A 19,191-nucleotide genomic window follows, 5' to 3' on the forward strand; every position below is an offset into this window, starting at 1 on the left:
ACCCGCCGCCTACCCATGGTGACGGCCGGGAATGCATTCCGTGACGCGCGTAATACAATGAAGATCTATACAGTTCGTCTGGGTAGCGTGCTGTTCAACCATCTTTCTTGAGGAGAGTGGCTTTAATTTTTTTTTAACAGATCCTAAGACGAGCCCGTGTTCACGCGCACGTGCTGTCTCCGACAAGCAAGGAAGCTCATTTAATTGCGACAGGGGTGCTGTCATGCCTACACTGTAAAAACAGTGGCACCCTTTGGAGTGTATATTTACCACACAACAATAATCGTCATCTGTCTTGCCCGCATTTCTTTAACGACGCGAGTCCGGTATTTCCAAGTCACGAACCGCATGCGCGTTATCAGCATGACAGAGCATTCTCTACAGGAAAGTAACGAGCGCAGCGTTTTCAAGAAAGGAAATGGGGGCTAGACAGATGGTCAATTTCGCATTAAATTTTGTTTTACCCAAGTAGTGTCCGCCGCTTCACGTAGACCGGCTCATAATCTAGAATCGAATCGAATCGAACCTTCAAAAAATTGGAAAGTGTGCGCTGAAACAATATATATATATATATATATATATATATATATATATATATATATATATATATATATATATATATATATATATATATATACGTGTGTGTGTGTGTGTGGTGAATTTACGTATGATGCCTAAACATAAATCGTACGAATATTTTCACGGTAGGGGTAGCGGTGAAGCACTCTTTTTATCCATGACCTCATAATGACATTCCATTCTCTTCATCCTTAAATAGGTCTCGTAACAGCATCCCGAAGCGCAGCACTGGCGAGCCGAATTTTACAGAAGTGTGGGTTGAAATTTGCTCGTCGTTTCACCTTGTCTCCGCCCGCCATCATAAAGGTAACGTATATGACAGCAAAGAAGTTGGTGGTTAGGGCAGGTGTGCCCCCGTATATACCTGCTTCCGCGTAATAGCAGTTTACCTTGATAATAAACAGCGCCGTTTCGTTGTCCCTTTCGTCCTTGTGCAGTTTTCGCGCTCTAAATTGAGGTATCAACCGCAAGTGGTGTAAACGAACCTGGATCCTTTATTAGACTGTCTCATTGGTGTCTTTGGGCGTTTTTTACCCCCTCATTTCTGCTTATATCTTTGGATGCCCACCTGTTTTTTGTTGCGAATCCAAGTGGACGTTCCCGCGCATGTGTGCTTGGGGAAATGACTTCAGCGGCGGCGGCCTCGAAAAAACAGACGGGCTTGCACAGCGGCAGCGAAGACACTCGTGTCTACTCGAGTTTATAGTGAGGATTTATCCTGTGACGACTATGAACTTGCGCGGAGTCGCGCGGCCATGCGTAGAAGCACCAGCGCGACCCTGTTCTTAAGCACGTCGGTTCTTCGACCTATGCGAAGTACTGAAACGAACACTCCTTTTACAGCTTTAAACGAACACTCCTTTTACAGCTTTCGCTGTAAAAGGAGCGGTCGTTTTAGTACTTCGCATAGGTCAATGCAGCTTTCGCAATATAGCGAAAGCTGCATTAACGCGACAGCGTTAAGAGCTCGTGTCGCAGGAAAGCCGGTGTCGTCGGCGTCGCTGTCGGCGACAGCCATGAGCGAACCCGGAAGGCAATTCAAATAGAAAAACAACTTGCAAGATGATCTGGGTTGGAATCGAACCCGGGTCTCCGGAGTGTGAAACGGAGACGCTACCACTCAGCCATGAGTTTTTTTTTTCTTTATTACCGACATGGCAACATACAAAACAAGACATTTTCACAATACACAACAGTCACGACAAAATCTCTGCCATTGGTTGCCGGTCACAGGGCTAAAAACGCTTGAAATTCGCTAGCTCAGTCATCACACTAAGCCATGTTGATTTTTCTTTTTGCAAACTATACATTTCCTTAATATGACAAATGCTTTCAATTAAGTATTCTCTAACAGGCCGCGCGTTTATTTCGGCATGTCTCACGGCCATTCTAGTTTTCCATAAGCTATGTAAGGACACCAGCATGAACATGTCATAGGGTACTTTGTCTTCATTTAGAGTAGGCAAGAAACGAATCCCATATGGTGTAATCGGCAAGTCTTTCTTTAGCGTTCTCTGTAAGATGTCCCAATGGAACGCAGCGTCCCAGCAGTCAAGAAAAATGCTTTCTACGGTTTCGAGTTTCCGGCATAGTAAGCAGTTGACGCTCAAAGGCACGGAAAGTCCTTTTTCATCTAGCCATGGTTTCACAGGTAAAGTATTGGTGTGGAGCTGGAAAAAGGACTTTAGCGACGGGCGTACTGGCATTCGTTTTACTCTGTTTAGTACGTCCTTTTCAGGTCCAATGCAGAACATCGAGCGATACAATGACACCGACAACATTATGTCTACCAGGTCCTTATGTAAGCGTTTTCGTGGTACCCTACTTAAGTATTCCATGGAAAACCGAACCTTTAACAGCTGAGAAGCCAAGACTACCTCTTTTAGGAAACCACGCGCTCTGCCTTGACTGCACCGATGTGACGATACAATGAATTCAGGTATAGCTTCGCTCAGCCTTGTTTGAAACATAGTTAATAAAAATGGGTCATTTTGGACCCGTAAGTAAACAAACCTCGACACAATCTGCCTAATGAACAAATGTACCAGACCTAATCCTCCATTTTTAACCGAACGAAAGAGATTAGTGCGACTGGTGTGCTCCAAGTTTGAACCCCATACAAACACTGCGAGTACTCTATGTAAACGTTGTATGTTAGCCCTTTACATGCACAACGCATGGAGCACGTAAGAAATTTTGGCAACGGCAAACAGGTTGCACACTGTCGCATAAGCAAACATAGAGAAATTGCGGCCTCCGCATTTAAGTGTACATTCACGAACCCTTTCAGTTTCGGTATTCCAGTAATCAACGGCGTCACGGTAATGCTCAAGCGGCACTCCTAGGTACTTTGCCGGCGTGACTGTCCAGCGGATATTTGCAAACGTACTCGGATGGTCTTCCTAGTTGCCGATCCATACCCCTAGGGATTTATCAAACTTGATGGCACTGCCTGTCATTCTGCAGTATGATAAAGCCTCTGCGACAGCGATTTCGATGCTTTCTTTATCCCGACAAAACAACGCGATGTCATCCGCGTATGGCAGCACTTTCACTTCCGCGTACTGCACTCTGAAACCCGATATTCTATTGTCATTCTTGATTTTCCTACAATGCGGCTCTAGGTAAATTGCGAATAAAAGAGGCGACAAACCACAGCCCTGGCGCACAGATGACCGGACGCTAAAGCTATTGGTAACCTCCTTGTTTATAATGAGGCTGGCAGTACAGTCTTGATAGCATGTCTTTACCCCATCTAAGATCAAATCCCCTACCTTTATGTGTTCTAGAATACTGAAAAGAATTTTATGGGCCACACGGTCGAAAGCCTTCTGCATATCTAACTGTAACATGGCACAGTGTTCACCTAGGTCGTTACAGTATTCTAAAATGCATCTGGCAACATGAATGTTTGTGTAGATAGACCTTCCTTTAATGTCGCATGTTTGATGCGACCCTACTATGCTGGTCACCACTCCCTGTAATCGCTTTCCGAGCACTTTTGTAAATATCTTATAGTCTACATTCATTAGTGATATGGGCCGGTAAGCGTCGACAGCTAACAATTTTTCTGGGTCCTCTGATTTCGGTATCAGAACTACGTGCGATGTCCGAAAAGATGGAGGAACCTGCTTTTGCGCATAGGCCTTCTTAAACAACCATAACAGGATCTCACTGACATCACTTTTGAAGGCTTTATAAAAGGCGGCTCCGAGTCCACCAGGTCGCGTGGACTTGCCTACAACTAAATCATCTATGGCTCCTTCCACTTCGGTGATGCTCAGAGGCCACTCCAGACGCTTTTGAATGTCTTCCTCTAATTGCGGCATGTTTGACAAGAAGTCCGTCTTGAATTCTCCTGTGACGTCTTTAACAGTCCCGAATAATTTGCTATAATCATCAAGAAACGCCTCTTCAATTTTTTGAGGTTGGCTCGTGATCTCGTTCTCGTATTGAATCATTCTGATTTCATTTCGCCTCGCGTATGCCTTTTCGTCAGATAAGGGTCGTTTAGCCGGTGTCTCACCTAGCCAAACCCTTTCAGCTCGTGCCCTTATAACTGCTCCTTTGAGCTTCTCTTCTTCGATAAGCTCAAGCTGGCTTTTCAGTTCTTTTATTTCTTTTGTTCGGCTCCCAGGTCTCTCGCTTTCCACGGTGTACAAAATATCAAGCCCACGTTGCATTTCATTTTCTTTTTTCCTTTTAATAAATTTCTCTTTAGTGGCTTCTTCTATAGCACTGATCTTGACTCCTTGTTTCAAGTTCTCCCATAATTCTAGCACGTTGCCATCTTCGGCCTCGATCAAATTTTCTAATTTTGCTTTCACGCTTTCACAAAAGGATTCGTTCATTAACAGCCCATCGTTAAACTTCAACAACTTCCAGTTAAATCTCGATTTTCTTTCTTTGGTACCTACACTAAAGGTTACAAGGCTGTGATCGCTGAACGAGATGTGTTTCACACTATAGCTGCCGCACATAGGAACAAGCTCCAGTGCGACATACCCTCTATCTAGCCTTGCGTGACTTTGCCCTTGAAAATGTGTGAATGCAGGCGTGCCGGTAGTACACAGGAAATGACCGACTACATTCAGATTAGATTCTTGCACTAGTTGTTTAAAAGTAAAGCACTTTTGTCACGCACTGTCAGGTTTTTCACTCGATCGGCCGCGAAACATACACAATTAAAATCTACATACACAATACGACTTTCTTGTCACACTGTAAATGCTGATTTACTCTCTCAAAGAAAGGCACACGCTCATTTTCAATGTTGGAGGCGTATACGCATATCACGCGCCAACCTACGCCCAAAAAAGAAAAATCCACAAAAACCAGTCTTCCACTTTTACAAGAAAAAACCCCTTCTTCTCTTATTCCCAGGTTCTTTCTAATGAAGATAGCGCACACCGCGGAAGTCCCGAAAGCATGTGATACATAAACATTGTATCTATTGCGAAACTGTAGCACCATGCGATCCGTCTGTTCCTCACTTTCTATCTTTGTCTCCTGCACCGTTGCTCTATCAACATCTGTTTCTAAGAAAAGCCGGCTAAGCTGGCATTGCCGCTTTCTGGCAAAAAGACCGCGGACATCTATAGTAGCAAAACGAAGTGCAGTATTTTGAGCCATTTTTATGTTTTATGAAGAACAAACGATCCGCATGGTACCCACCTCATGCGTCTGGGGCCAAAGCTGCCTTCGCGATTTGCACAAACCTTCCGTAGCTGCCATGGCAGCCTTAGGAAGGCACAGTTGATGTCCCTGTCATGGCGTTCCATCGTCCCTTGAGTTTGGCTTGACCACTAGGTCCGCAGGTATGTTCTAGGACCACTAGGTCCGCAGGCCCTACGGTCCGCAGGTATGTTCGGACGCGGTCTCAGCGTTGACCGCCGAATGAACGCCGCCATTGGCGGCGGTGCTTCCGAGATCCTTGCAGCCAGGGCCTCATGCTCGTCCAGCGTAGCGTCGTGGCCGCGCTTGGAGACTGAGGCTCCACTTGTTCCCTCGCTTACTTCCATGACTGCTGGCTCCTCAGGTGACTCCGACGCCGTTGAGGCATCCTGCACTTTCACGACGCTGGTGGCGTCGCCAACTGCGTCGGTCAGCTTTCGGCTTTCCTTGTTAACACTTGCGTCTTGGGGCATGTCCGGCGGGGTTAACGTTGCCGCATCAAGTTCCTGGATCTTCGATGTTGCTTCGCTTGCGGCTTCTTCAGCGTCAGCCTCGTCCATGACGAGTTCCGCAGTGTCTTCTCCTCCAACCGGCCCCGCAACACTTGCGTACGTCTTCACGCACTGAGATTATTCGTGTCCAAAACGACGGCAGTGCGTGTAGCGAGGAACTCGGCATTCTCGTCTGATATGGCCCTTACTGTGACACCGCAGGCACAGTGGCGCTCTTCCAGGCGCGACTAGAAGGGCCATGTCACCGGCTACGCGAAGCTGGTGTGGAAGGTCATCAAGCTTAATGCCGTTATGGAGCTTGAGGCGCACGAGGCGTGTCGTCGACCCATTGCCTTGGATCCCTTGAACCCTCCACTTTTCCTTCGAGACCTCGGTCACCTTTCTTAACGGAGCAAGCGCTACACGCACATCATCGTCGCCCACATTGAAAAGAAGCCAGTGAAGCTTTAGACGCACGTCCTGGTTTGCCGGATCAATAACCAAACAACGTTGGCCCTTCACCTTCATTTCGCCGCATGGAAAAGCTTTCTTCATCCCTTCTGTGCTCTTGAAAGTCACGGCCCATACGTGGCTCATCTGATATGCCCCCAACGCAATCACTTCAGGGAGCAAACCAAGACGCGCCAACGTGTCCCGGAAATGTTCGACTCGGTAAGGCCTCGATCGTCCATCCGCGTGCAATAATAAAGTATTCAAAACACTACGACCTGATGGCAGAGCAGGCAAAACCACTTCGTATCCCTCGGTATCCATTCCGTCGATCCTGTCACCGCGGCCGCTGTTAGCCGCAACCACCGCTCCTTGAGAGCACATGAAACGCACGTCCTTCCACCTCGGTTGCCAAGACGCGTCTAGTCAGCCATGAGTTCGATGGTTCAAAGCGAGACAAAAGCGGCTATAGTGAATGCGGTTTTGCCTTAGAAACGTGCCGTAGAAAGTTATACTGCGGTGTATATCGGTAATTACAAGCATGTAAATTATAGAAGTCGCAGTTAAACGAGTAGCGAAGTACGTTTCCGCTACATTTCTTCTGCGCTTGGCGCACACGCAGAGCCATCTTGCGGCTAACACAGAAGACACCCTCCTCGCAATGTACGGCGCTGCCGCGACAGGTGGCGCGCCACTCGCCCCCTTCTCCACTTCGTCTCGTGAAGAGCATGCCGAGCGAATGAGTGGGCAGTGCGAACGAGGTGCGATAACGCTATCGCGTTCCACTCTTGAAGGCGAAGCTTAAGCGTCCTCCAATTTTTTTCACTAACCTTCCGTAATTTCTTTCAGCGTCCGGCAACAGAAACGGACTTACTGATTTCTCACAAACCCATATGGGTGCAGTGCGGCAACACAGATGTCAAAACGCAGAACAGATTAGAACGCTCCCCGTGAACAATAGCGTAACGTCAAGGTTATCGCAGTATATAAGCAGGAGAGGTATCGGCGCTAAAAATATCTGCGTTGTCGATGGGGCGGACACGTATAGTTCGTACACCCGAAGAACAACATAGGTACGAAGAGCGCCGAAGGGAAAAGCAACGAGAATGCAAACTACCACCGACGAATAACGTTCCTGCGATGCTGAACGAAAACGACAATCGTGAGCCTGGGTACCTCGGAACCAGCGACGACGCCAGACTCGCAACGCAAAAAAAAAATGACAACCATTCCACTCTGTGAAGATAGAATGGCAGCGAAAGCACTTTGCTTTTCTTTTGAGAGCTTTGACTGTCGTCGTTTTCGTCGCCATGACATCTTTAAAAAATTTAAATTTTGGGGTTTTACGTGCCAAAACTACTTTCTGATTATGAGGCACGCCGTAGTGGGGGACTCCGGAAATTTTGACCACCTGGGGTTCTTCAACGTGCACCTAAATCTAAGTACACGGCTGTTTTCGCATTTTACCCCCATCGAAATGCGGCCGCCGTCGCCGGCATTCGTACACCTGCAACCAGACCTTCACCAGGGAATTCGTCGACGCAACTGTTCCACCTACCTGGTATCCCGGGACATGACTGGCCTTATCATCGGGCACCAGATGGTGCCAGAGGCTACTTGCCCCGACCAGTTCAACTCTATCAGAGGACAAGACCATGACGTCACGGGAATGGTATTTAAGGATCTATTTCTGCGAGAGATCCTTCAGTGGTCGCGGCAGCAGTACCGAGGTGCATCGCTCAAATCCATTCTTGTTTGCCATCCAGTTGAGGAAGCGGTTCGGCAAATCCTTTCGTAGCAGTAATGTTTGCCTGATTTTCCTATCGTGCCCACACGCTTTGCTTGAGTGGTTCTGTGATCTGTCGGATTCCTTGCGGTTCCTGTTGTTGCTGGCAGGGGACGTCGTGACTAATCCTGGGCCCGGTGACATTACGAATAAAGAGCACCTCAAAATGATTGCAAAGGACATCGAAGAGATAAAGAATGAAAAAATGGTGACCAATCAAAAACTTGGAGCGATAGATAAAAAGCTGGAAAAATAGGCAAAATAGAAAATCATGTCTTGGAATGCGTGGAAAGAGTTGACAAGCTCGATCACCTGGTACTATTCTTGACTAAGAAAGTCGACGAATTAGATAACAGAGGCCGCAGGTCTAATCTTGTCGTATACTGTGTTAAGCAACTCGAAAATGAGAGCCACCAAGGTGTGCTCGATGCTGTTGAGAAAACAACCTTTGAATGTACAATAGGAATAAAAAGGGCTGGCATCGAAAGAATCTACCGTCTTGGGCCAAAGCAAACGATTGATAATCCCAAGCACAGACCTGTCATTTTGAAGTTATTTGACTACCGGGAGAAATCTAACATACTTAGTAATTGCAGAAAGCTAAAAGGAACTGAATACTCAATTAGTGAGGATTATTCGCCTGCAGTAAGATAAATTAGAAAGAAGCTATGGGAAAGAACGAAAGTACATGGAGACCAGAAAGAGAAAGCTTTTTTATCTTACGATAAAGTCAAAATGTTCACCTTCGGTGATAAAACGAAAAACATAGTGGAAGTTACAAAAAACGAAAACATGCACAACGGACTAGCCACGCGAACTCGGAACCATCGTCGGCCCTAGTTGTTCTCAATGTTAATGCGCGCAGCCTTTTGAACAAAATCGAACAGCTAGAGGCGATTCTGGTTGCTCTTGAACCTAACGTTTGTGTGACTGAGACATGGCTGCACGCTGACATCGCCATCCATGAAGTGGCCCTTCCGGGCTACTCCATTGTCCGAAAAGACAGAACAACTAGAGGTGGTTGTCTTGCTTTGCTCATAGGCCAACGCATAAATTACTCAGTGACGCCAACTGTCCGTGGTATGGAGGCGGTCTGGTGTAGAAGGCAGTCGGGTGAGACACACGTGTATGTTGGCGCCACCTACAGACCGCCTCAAGCCGAAGTCTCGTATCTCGAGCAGCTTCTAGAGTACATGTATCAACACATGCTGGGGAACGCCATAATAATGGGAGGAGACTTTAATCTTCCAGACATTAACTGGGACTCTCTGAGCCCATCCAATGTAACAAACAATAACTTGCTGAGTTTTCGGTATACCTTCAACCTGACCCAAATAGTATCGAAGCCTACCCGTGTACACGGTACTTCAAGCTCTATCGTAGACCTTAATTGCGTAAGCGATTTCTTTTCCAAAGAAAATAACAAAGTCGATATTCTTGAAGGACTATCGCATCATGACATGGTTTTTTGCACGATAACTATTCCAAACCGAATCCGCCAACATAGCATAAGACAGCGCGTGTACGCATTTAACGAAGCAGACGATGACGCCATTATGATCTACCTTGTCCACGAGTATACTACGGCTTTAACGAGCTAGTCTTAAAGGGCTCGGCCAACGTCGACGAAATTTGGTTGCTGTTCAGAGCACACGCTATGCACTGCTATAGGCAATTTGTCCCACAAATACAAAGAACACCAATAAGCTCAACCCTTGGATAACACGCGACGTAATTAAATCAAAACGTAGAATAAAAAGGTAGCAGAAGTCTAATTATGCCCAGTTCCAGACTTCTGCCAAATAATAAATTCGTTAAACAGACTACTAAAGGAAGCAACAAAGATAGGAAAACAGCGCTTCTGCAGTACAACGCTCAGCAATTTTATTAAAGACTCACCTCAGAAATTGTGGCGTTATGTCAGGCACAACGATAACCGTGCAAAACCGTTGTCGCCGACAGAAGAAAAGAAACAAGCGGAAGCGTTGAACACATTCTTCCATTCCGTATTTGCCCCCGACAATGGCATTACGCATGCTTACAGGCCAGAAAATATACAGCACAACGAGGGACTGAGCGCTCTAGTCGTAACTGAAGCAGGCGTGTTCGCACTATTATTAAATTTAGACGATAAAAAGTGCAACGGTCCTGACGGATTCCCGAACTGTTTCCTAAAACGTTATGCCAAGCCTGTAAGCAAATATTTATGCCTTATGTGCAATAAATCAATCTCCGAACAATGCCTTCCAGCAGAATGTACAATTGCTAAAATAGTGCCCGTCTACAAATCGGGCGATATTTCTTGTAAGTTAAATTATAAGCCTATTTCTCTCACATGTACACGCTGTAAAATCTTGGAACATATCTTAAAATTCGTTACAGAGTTAATTCAGGCAAACAATGTCCCCCATCCCTGCCGACATGGCTTCAGGACTGGTCTGTCTACCGTTACAGAATTTGTTGAGATCTTACACGATTTCGCCAAGCAATTAACGACCAGAAACAAATATATGTAATATATCTGGACTTCTCAAAGGCCTTTGATCGTGTCTGCCATGTTAACGACTTCTAAAGCTTAAACATATACTAGGAGATGGGCCAATTTTTCGTTGGATTAGCAATTATTTATCTGACCGCCGCCAGTTTGTTCAGTTAGGCTCCCACGCTTTTGAATCTGTGCCAGTACTTTCTGGTCTACCCCAGGGTTACATTTTGGCCCCTATCCTGTCCCTTTTGTTCATAAATGACATAACTAATCAGGTTGAATCCAAGATTAGGTTACTTGCAGAGGACTGCGTCCTGGATAGAGAAGCACTAAACCGGCAAGACCAAATTAGTCCTAATAAGGATTTTTCTTTGATAGCCCAATGGTGTGAAAACTGGCAAATGGCCATCAACTTCGATAAAACAGTTTCAATGTCAATAACAAAAAAGAAATCCAAGCTTACTTTTACATACGGCTGTGATAACAGTGTACTTAACAATGTCACTCAGTATAAGTACTTGGGCATTATCATATTGCTACGGAACAGTATTTGCGATGACGATGAGGCCAGCAGTGTGAAGACGACGACGACGATTAGAGGCTAGCGCGGGCTGTTGCCTCTTGGCCAAGTGCGGCGTATTTCTTTGTAAATATACTTGTATATAGCTTTTGATCTGCGTCTTCCTACGTAACAATATCATCAGACTTAGGATGGTCGGCTCATGTAGAGCACGTGGCAAGCAAAGCGCTGCGAAGCCTTATGTTCTTAAACCGGGCCCTGCGATGCTCTACGAAGGAAGCCAAACCCTTGGCCTATGTTAAAATCATACGTCCTGTCTTAGAATATGCGAACGTGGCGTGGTTTCCCTTTGCCCAAAATCAAATAGCTACTCTTGAGGCTGTCCAGTGAAAAGCCGCGCGTTTTATCTGTAACCGATTTACGCGCACCGACTCGCCTACTTAGATGCTATCCGAGATCGGCCTTCAAGCATTAAGCAGTCGTGTGATGCTGTACCGACTCAAATTGCTTTGTCTTATCCTGCATAATAAAGTTCATATGAATTCCAACACCTATATTTCCTTTAACACATGTACAGAAACCCGTCACAAGCATCACCTTACCCTCCAAGAATATTCGTGCGCTAACAATACATTTAGCTTTTCGTTCTTCCCGCGAGCTCTTCGCGACTGCAATGCTTTAGCCCAGACGGTAGTCGCACAGCCCACTTTTGACAAATTTGTGGAATTTGTTGGCCCAACAGTACTGTAAGCCACGACTAAGTGATGTTATCAACATTGTGTTTATCATTGTTTTAATTACGAAGTGTTTTCAGAAATCTGTGATGTGAAATTATGGATGATGCTATAAATTGTACATCTCATATGCTTATCCTTCTTTTCTTCCTTTTTTTGTCTGTTTGCAAAACATATGTAATTCAAATAAGTTGATTGTGCGTTATGTTTTTGCCATAGTTATTGCTGTTAACATAGGTCCATTATCCTTTAGCTTACTGAGTACCCTTTTGTATTCTTCTGTAAATATCTGTCCTACAATGTATATAGACCCTTCTAACCCACTCCTGTAAAAATCCCTGATGGGATTGACAGAATCACAAAATTAAAACAAATAAATAAAAAATTTGGAGGACGCTTAAGCTTCGCCTTCAAGAGTGAAACGCGACAGCGTTCCCGTCGACTCGCCAAGGGGTGTAAGACAATGCGCTACGGCGCAGCGATCACTTACGAGGCGCCCTGCATCGGACTTTGCACCCACCAATCACGCGGTGAGCGTCGAGCAACGCAGCGTTCGGCGCGGCAACGAAAGGTGCGCCAGAGCAAGCGGAACGAACCAAAGAACTCGGTGTCTCGGAGGGGGAAACGATCTACACCAGCCAAACGTCGTGATCGGCACGGGCAGAGAGATATATAGATAGTGATCTAAAGAAAGGAAGGACGCTTGATTCTTCAACCCGCGAGAGAGCACGGCGAAGCGTCGTCAGGGGAGAGGGAGTCGGGGCCGCGACGCGCCTCGCACTGGTCCCCGCACAGCCCCAATGCGTGTGTGGCGCGCCACCTTTCGGGGCAGCGCCGTACATTGAGAAGAGGGGGTCTTCTGTGTTTGCCGCAAGATGGCTCTGCGTGTGCGGAAAGCGCAGAAGAAATGTAACGGAAACGTACTTCGCTACTCGTGTAACTGCAACTTCTGTAAGTTACATGCTCATAATTACCGATATACACCACAGTATAACTTTCTACGGCACGTTTCTAAGACAATACCGCATTCACTACAGGCGCTTTTGTGCCGCTTTGAAGCATCGAACACGTGGCTGAGTGGTAGTATATCCGCCTCTCACTCCGGAGATTCACTCCGTTCGATTCCCACGCAGGCCACGTTGCAAGTTGTTTTTATTTATGAATTGCCTGCCGGGATTTTTCGCTCACGGCCAACGCCGCGGACGCCGACACCGGCTTTTCTGCGACACGAGCTCCTTAACGCTGTCGCGTTAAAATTCGATCCCGCTACCTCGTGCTCAGCAGCCCAACACCATAGCCACTGAGTAACCACAGCGGGTGCCATTATATCTTCACAGCGTGGAATGATTGCCATATTTTTGTCCCGCCACTATACAGCGATATTCATAGCAAAATACTTTTGCGCGCACAATTGACAAGGACACAGTGAAGGGGGACACACGAGCGCTTACTCACAACTATTTTATTTTTGGAAAGATATAGAACATATATACCCCAGCTATCTGCGCTGAGGATGTTCTATATCTTTCCGAAAATAAAATAGTTGTGAGTAAGCGCTCGTGTGTCCCCCTTCACTGTGTCCTTGTCAATTGTGCGCGCAAAAATATTTTGCGATGAATTCGTACCAACTCGCCCAACTATCAGTTCTGCTATACAGCGATAGCTTGAGACGACTCAACAGGCAATCTGACTCGGTGTTTCTGGAAACTGTGGTACCAAGTCAAATTATCCACACCACAGACAGCCCCAGAAACATTTTCCTGGATGTTGACGTTGGACATTAGGCTACGTGGTGCCCTTTGATGAAAGTTACTGACATTGATCGTAAGAAGGTTGGCTCCTGTATCAACGCTCCCATGACCAGCTCCGACTTGCCGATGATTCAGGTGGAGCCAGTCACTGATGGTGTCGTGATCACCCATGTGCAATGTAAAAAAATTTCCTTAAAAAAACAAAAATTTTCTGGCAGCTCCATTGCAAGAAAATGTCTGTAAAGCTCTGTTCTCTATTTTTTTCCATTATTTAACGTTTCTTTTTTCTGTTTTACATTAAGAGAAACTATGTGTTTAAGGACAGTTATCTGTTTTGTATTACACGAAAAGTTCTGTTTTCTGTTCAAAATTTTTCTGTTATTTTAATAATATTGTTACGGGAAGGAAGAAGCGTGCGTCTATTTACAGATGTCTTGTAATGTCATAGGACGCGTAGCAAACAGACAACACGGCCTTAAGGAAGAAAATCTCCTGAAGCTAACACACGCCTTTGCGCTATTTCACTTCACCTACGAGGCGGCCATGCACAGATGGAAGGCAGCGGAGAAGGACACACTCAATGTACAACTGAGGAAGCTAGTCAAACTAGCGCTGGGAATCCCCAAGAACACCGAGACGGAGCTCCTGCTGCAACTGGGGGTGCACAATACACTTGAAGAAATCGCCGAAGCTCAAGAACGGGCTCAATGGACAAGACTCTCTGGAACCAAACCAGGTAGAGAAATCCTAGCCAAACTAGGTCATGACACCACAGTAATGGAGAATCTATATCAAAGCGTTCCGACGGGCACACGCAACTCCTACACGGTTCGCCCACTCCCGCGGAACATGAACACCGCGCACCATCAACCCAGAAGGCTGACACGCGGATCGTTCATCCTGCGCGAAATACCTGATAAGAAGATCTTAGCCTGTTTCGTAGACGCGGCACAGTACCCGACCAGGAAGGCTTTCGTTGCCACCACGATCAATAAGCAAGGTCAAGTCACAAACGCTCTCACAGTCAAGACCCACGAGTCCGAGATAGCAGAACAGGTCGCCATCGCACTCGCGCTCACAGACCCGACCACCACCCACGTCTGCAGCGATTCACGCTCGGCCGTCAAAGCCTTTCATAAAGGAGCAATTGCAAGCCAAGCTCTACAAATAATCAATAGATCCGCACCGCTGCAGCATCACACCATCTGCTGGTTCCCGGCACACCTCGGAGATATCGAGAACGCCCCTCGCAATCTCAATGAGATGGCTCACAGGAGCGCGCGAGACCTAACCCTCCGCGGCGCCACCTATTCTGGTCGTGACCATCCCTGCGAGAATCGGGACCCTCCCACCACATATAATGAGATAACAAAGCACTTTTATCTAGACCGCAGAATATACAGCACACCTCACAATAAGCTCGCCAGGCCTCAAGCCCTCACGTTCAGGATGCTTCAAACAAACACGTACCCCACGCAGAACAGACTACATCACTACATGACTGACCTGTACAAAACATCATATTGCGAAAATTGCCATAGCACACTAGACGTACATCACTTGCTCTGGCCGTGTGGTCGGACCCACGTAAACAAGGATCAAGACTCGGCCAGGCTACAAGAAGCATTACGCAGCACGGACCTGGCGGAGCAGCTCTGGGCCGTCCAGCGAGCCCACGATGCGGCCAGGGAGTTACAACTCGCGGTCCCAACGTGGGAGTAGCCCGCTCTATGGGACCTTGTGTCCCGAAGCTCGCAGGACCTTTCATTAAAGTTATTCATTCCAAAATTAATGGTTGAGCCAGCAAGCGTAGAACAGCGATAATGCTACCCTCTTCTTCGTCGCCTCCAAGGCCACCATAATCGTCCTCCTTTTTCCCACATTACCGACTGTGACATCACCCCCGTCGGAAAAAGCACCTTATTGGTGCGGGTCATCGGTCTGAGAAAAATAGGGTTTGAGGCGGCTGACGTGGATGATGTCAGAGAGAGGTGAAGGCACCGTGGCATCCAGAGGAGACACTTCATATGTGACAGGGGTCACCTGGCGAAGGATGCGGTAAGGGCCACAGTACCGCGAGAGGAATTTCTCCAAAAGACCAACACGCCGAGTTGGATACCAAACTAGCACATGAGCACCTGGTTCGTAGTGCACGTCGTGATGGCGCTGGTCGTAACGGCACTTCTGGCGTGTCTGTGAAGCAGAAAGACGAATGCGGGCAATCTGGCGTGCTTGGGTCGCTGTGGCTATGACATCCGGAGTGTACTCTGTCGGCGAGTCGAGTGTGGTCGAAAGGAGAGTCTCGAAAGGCAAAGTCGGCTCACGGCCGAAGAGGGAGCAATGTCCCAGTCGCGTTGATCGAAGGAAACATACATTGCTAACATGTCAAAAAATGTGCGGTTCAGGCGTTCGGTAAGACCGTTAGTTTGAGGATGGTAAGCGGTAGTAAGTTTGTGTTTAGTAGCACATGATCGAAGTAGGTCGTCTAAGAGTTTGGCAAGAAAGTATCTGCCGCGATCGGTGAGAAGTTGACGAGGTTCACCGTGGTGCAAGATAACGTCGTGAAGCAAGAAATCAGCGACGTCTGTGACACAGCTGGTCGGTAGGGCTCTAGTAATGGCATAGCGAGTTGTATAGTCCGTAGCGACGGCAATCCACCTATTTCCGTCATTTGATATAGGGAATGGTCCGAGGAGATCAACGCCAACGCGAAAGAAAGGGTCGGCCGGTATATCCAAAGGCTGCAGCAGTCCGGCGGGAGGCACAGCTGGTCTTTTCCGGCGTTGACACGACTCACATGCGGCAACATAGCGCCGGACGGAGCGGTTGAGACGGGGACACAAAAACCGTCACCGAATTCGATCATAGGTCCGCGTGACGCCAAGGTGTCCAGCGGTGCGAACGTCGTGGAGTTGCTGCAGTAGAATCTGTCGCAGATTAGACGGAATGACGGTTAGGAGATCGGGCCCGTCGGGTTGCATGTTGCGGCGACACAGGATGCCATTTTGTAGTACGAACACGTGAAGGGATGAGTCAGACGGATCAGAAAGCAGGCGCTCGATAATGGGGCGTAACGACTCATCGCGTCGTTGTTCAGCGCCAATGTCTTGCAAGGCAGAGAGCGAAAGAACGCAGATCGGTGCGACATCCACTAAAACGTCCGGTACATCGACGGGATGACGAGACAGGCAGTCGGCTTCCTGATGTAGACGACCCGACTTGTAGACCACAGTGTATGTGTATTCCTGTAGCCGTAGGTCCCAGCGACCGAGGCGTCCGGTGGGATCCTTGAGGAAGGAAAGCCAACAAAGGGCGTGGTGGTCGGTTGTAACTGTAAATGGTCGACCATATATGGAGGGTCGGAACTTGCCCACCGCCCAAATGAGGGCGAGACTCTCGCGCTCAGTAATCGAGCAGTTGCGCTCTGCGAGAGAGAGGAGGCGGCTGGCGTAGGCGATGACGCGGTCGCGCCCACATTGGCGTTGAGCTAAAGCTGCGCCGATGCCGTAGCCACTGGCGTCAGCGCGCATTTCTGTCGGAGCGGAGGCGTCAAAATGGGCGAGAACAGGAGGTGTGGTGAGCAGCGTGATGAGCTGCGAGAAAACAGACGCCTGTTCAGAGCCCCAGCAGAAAGGAACGTCTTTCTTCAGGAGGTCAGTCAAGGGACGGGCAACATGGGCTAAATTTTCCACAAACCTGCGGATGCACGAGCAAAGGCCAATAAAGCTGCGAACAACTATGGCACAAGTTGGTACGGGGAAATTCTGCACAGCATGAACTTTAGCGGGGTCGGGGCGAATGCCTGACGAATCGACGAGGTGTCCGAGCATGGTTATTTGGCGGTGACCGAAGTGGCACTGGGACGAGTTGAGCTGTAAGCCAGCGGTGCGAAAAACAGAAAGAACAGATGAAAGTCTTTCAAGATGCGTCGCAAAAGTAGAAGAGAATACGATGACGTCATCCAAGTAGCACAAACAGATGGACGATTTCAAACCACGTAAGAGCACGTCCATCATCCGTTCAAAGGTCGCCGGGGCATTGCACAAGCCAAAAGGCATTACCCGGAAATGATATAGGCCGCCTGGTGTGACGAATGCGGTCTTTTCACGGTCCATTTCATCCCCGGCAATTTGCCAATATCCAGAGCGAAGATCTATAGATGAAAAATAAGTGGCACCGTGGCGACAATCCAGAGCGTCGTCAATGCTGGGAAGTAGATATAAATGTTTCTTGGTGATCGTGTTTAGATGACGATAGTCAACGCAGAATCGCCAGCTGTTGTCCTTCTTTTTGACGAGAACAACAGGGGACGCCCACGGGCTGGAAGAGTGTTCAATAATCCCTTTGGCAAGCATCTTGTCAACCTCGCTCTGGATAACTTGTCGCTCAGAAGGCGACACACGGTATAGGCGTCGGCGAACAGGTGATGCATCGCCGGTATTTATACGATGCTTCACGACCGTAGGTTGACACAAAGAGCGATCGTTCAGGTCGAAAATGTCGCAGTAGGACTCGAGGAGGCTACGGAGCTCTGCGGCTTGTTGGGTTGAGAGGTCCGGTGCAATCATCTTTGTAAAGTCGTCGGTCGGGGCTGATGCAGAAGGCGCAGAACGAGCATTGGTCGAAGACGCTGCAACAGATAGAGCGGAAATATGGCACTCGTGCGTCGGTGACAACGTGGCTAGAGACATGCCTCGAGGAAGTACTTGTGGGCACTGTCCAAAATTTAGGATCGGAAGACATGTCTGATTGTCCGCAACAGAAACGATGGTGTGCGGGAAGGAGACATTGTGAGAAAGCAGGACTGAAGTCGCGGTACAGGTGAGCAGGTACAGGTACACGTCAGGTACAGGTGAGCAGGCTAAGACAGGGATGCAGGTTGCTGCAAGAGATGGCAGGCGTATAAAATCCGCGGAACAAAGCTGAGTTGGAGCTTGAGCAGGAAGGTCAACGGAGACAGGTAGTTGTAGGTCAAGTTGTACAAAGTAACATTTTGGTGGAGGGTACGGCTCCCCGTCCTCGCCACGGTGCTCCGTAGCGGCTGCACCGTCCTGCTTTCAGCCATGGCTCCCGGTGACGACACCTCGTCTGCTTCTACTCCTGAGACCCCGACAACAACATACGTCGCGGTTACCAATTCCCGCGTTCCTGGCATTTTCTCCGGCCAAGATAATGTCTACGATGAGGACAGGTTCATCCTCTATCAGCGTGTTAGCAGAAACAACCGCTGGGAACCTACCATTATGCTAGTGAATGTCCTCTTCTACTTGGCCAGAACTCCTCGTGTCTGGTTCCGGACACACGAGGACGAGATGTCTAGCTGGGATGCTTACAAGGAGAAGCTCAGCGACCTCTTTTGAAATCCGACCGGTCGGCAGCTGGCTGCAAGAAAAGAGCTTGGTACCCAAGTTCAATCTTCTAATGAATCGTATGTCTCGTACATATAAGACGTGCTCGCTCTTTGCCGGAAAGTCAACGAGAAAACGGCCGAGGTTGACAAAGTCGGCCATGTACTCAAAGGTATCGTGGACGACGCGTGCAACTTGTTGGTCTACAATTTTGTGTCCACCATCGACGTCATTGTCAAGGAATGCCGCCGCTTTGAGCTCGCCAAAAGCCGCCGCGTCATTCCACAGTTCTCCCGGCTCCTTAACACGGTTGCGACGTCGTCTTGCATCGATCTTCCCGCTTCAGCGCCGTCAAGTGAGCACGTCACACGTA

At 48.0% G+C, this 19,191-nt stretch overlaps 1 protein-coding gene across 1 annotated transcript in view; it reads left to right on the forward strand.

Moving 5' to 3' along the window:
- LOC129387202 (uncharacterized) overlaps positions 1 to 19,191 on the forward strand; it is a 76,984-nt gene that overhangs the window by 18,273 nt on the left and 39,520 nt on the right. Inside the window, exon 2 of the mRNA XM_055075945.1 lies at positions 779 to 885. Within this exon, the coding sequence (XP_054931920.1) occupies positions 779 to 885 (107 nt within the window). The remainder of the gene's footprint in view (positions 1 to 778; positions 886 to 19,191) is intronic.

This window comes from Dermacentor andersoni, chromosome 2 (assembly GCF_023375885.2).
Source record: "Dermacentor andersoni chromosome 2, qqDerAnde1_hic_scaffold, whole genome shotgun sequence".
Taxonomy (NCBI): domain Eukaryota; kingdom Metazoa; phylum Arthropoda; class Arachnida; order Ixodida; family Ixodidae; genus Dermacentor; species Dermacentor andersoni.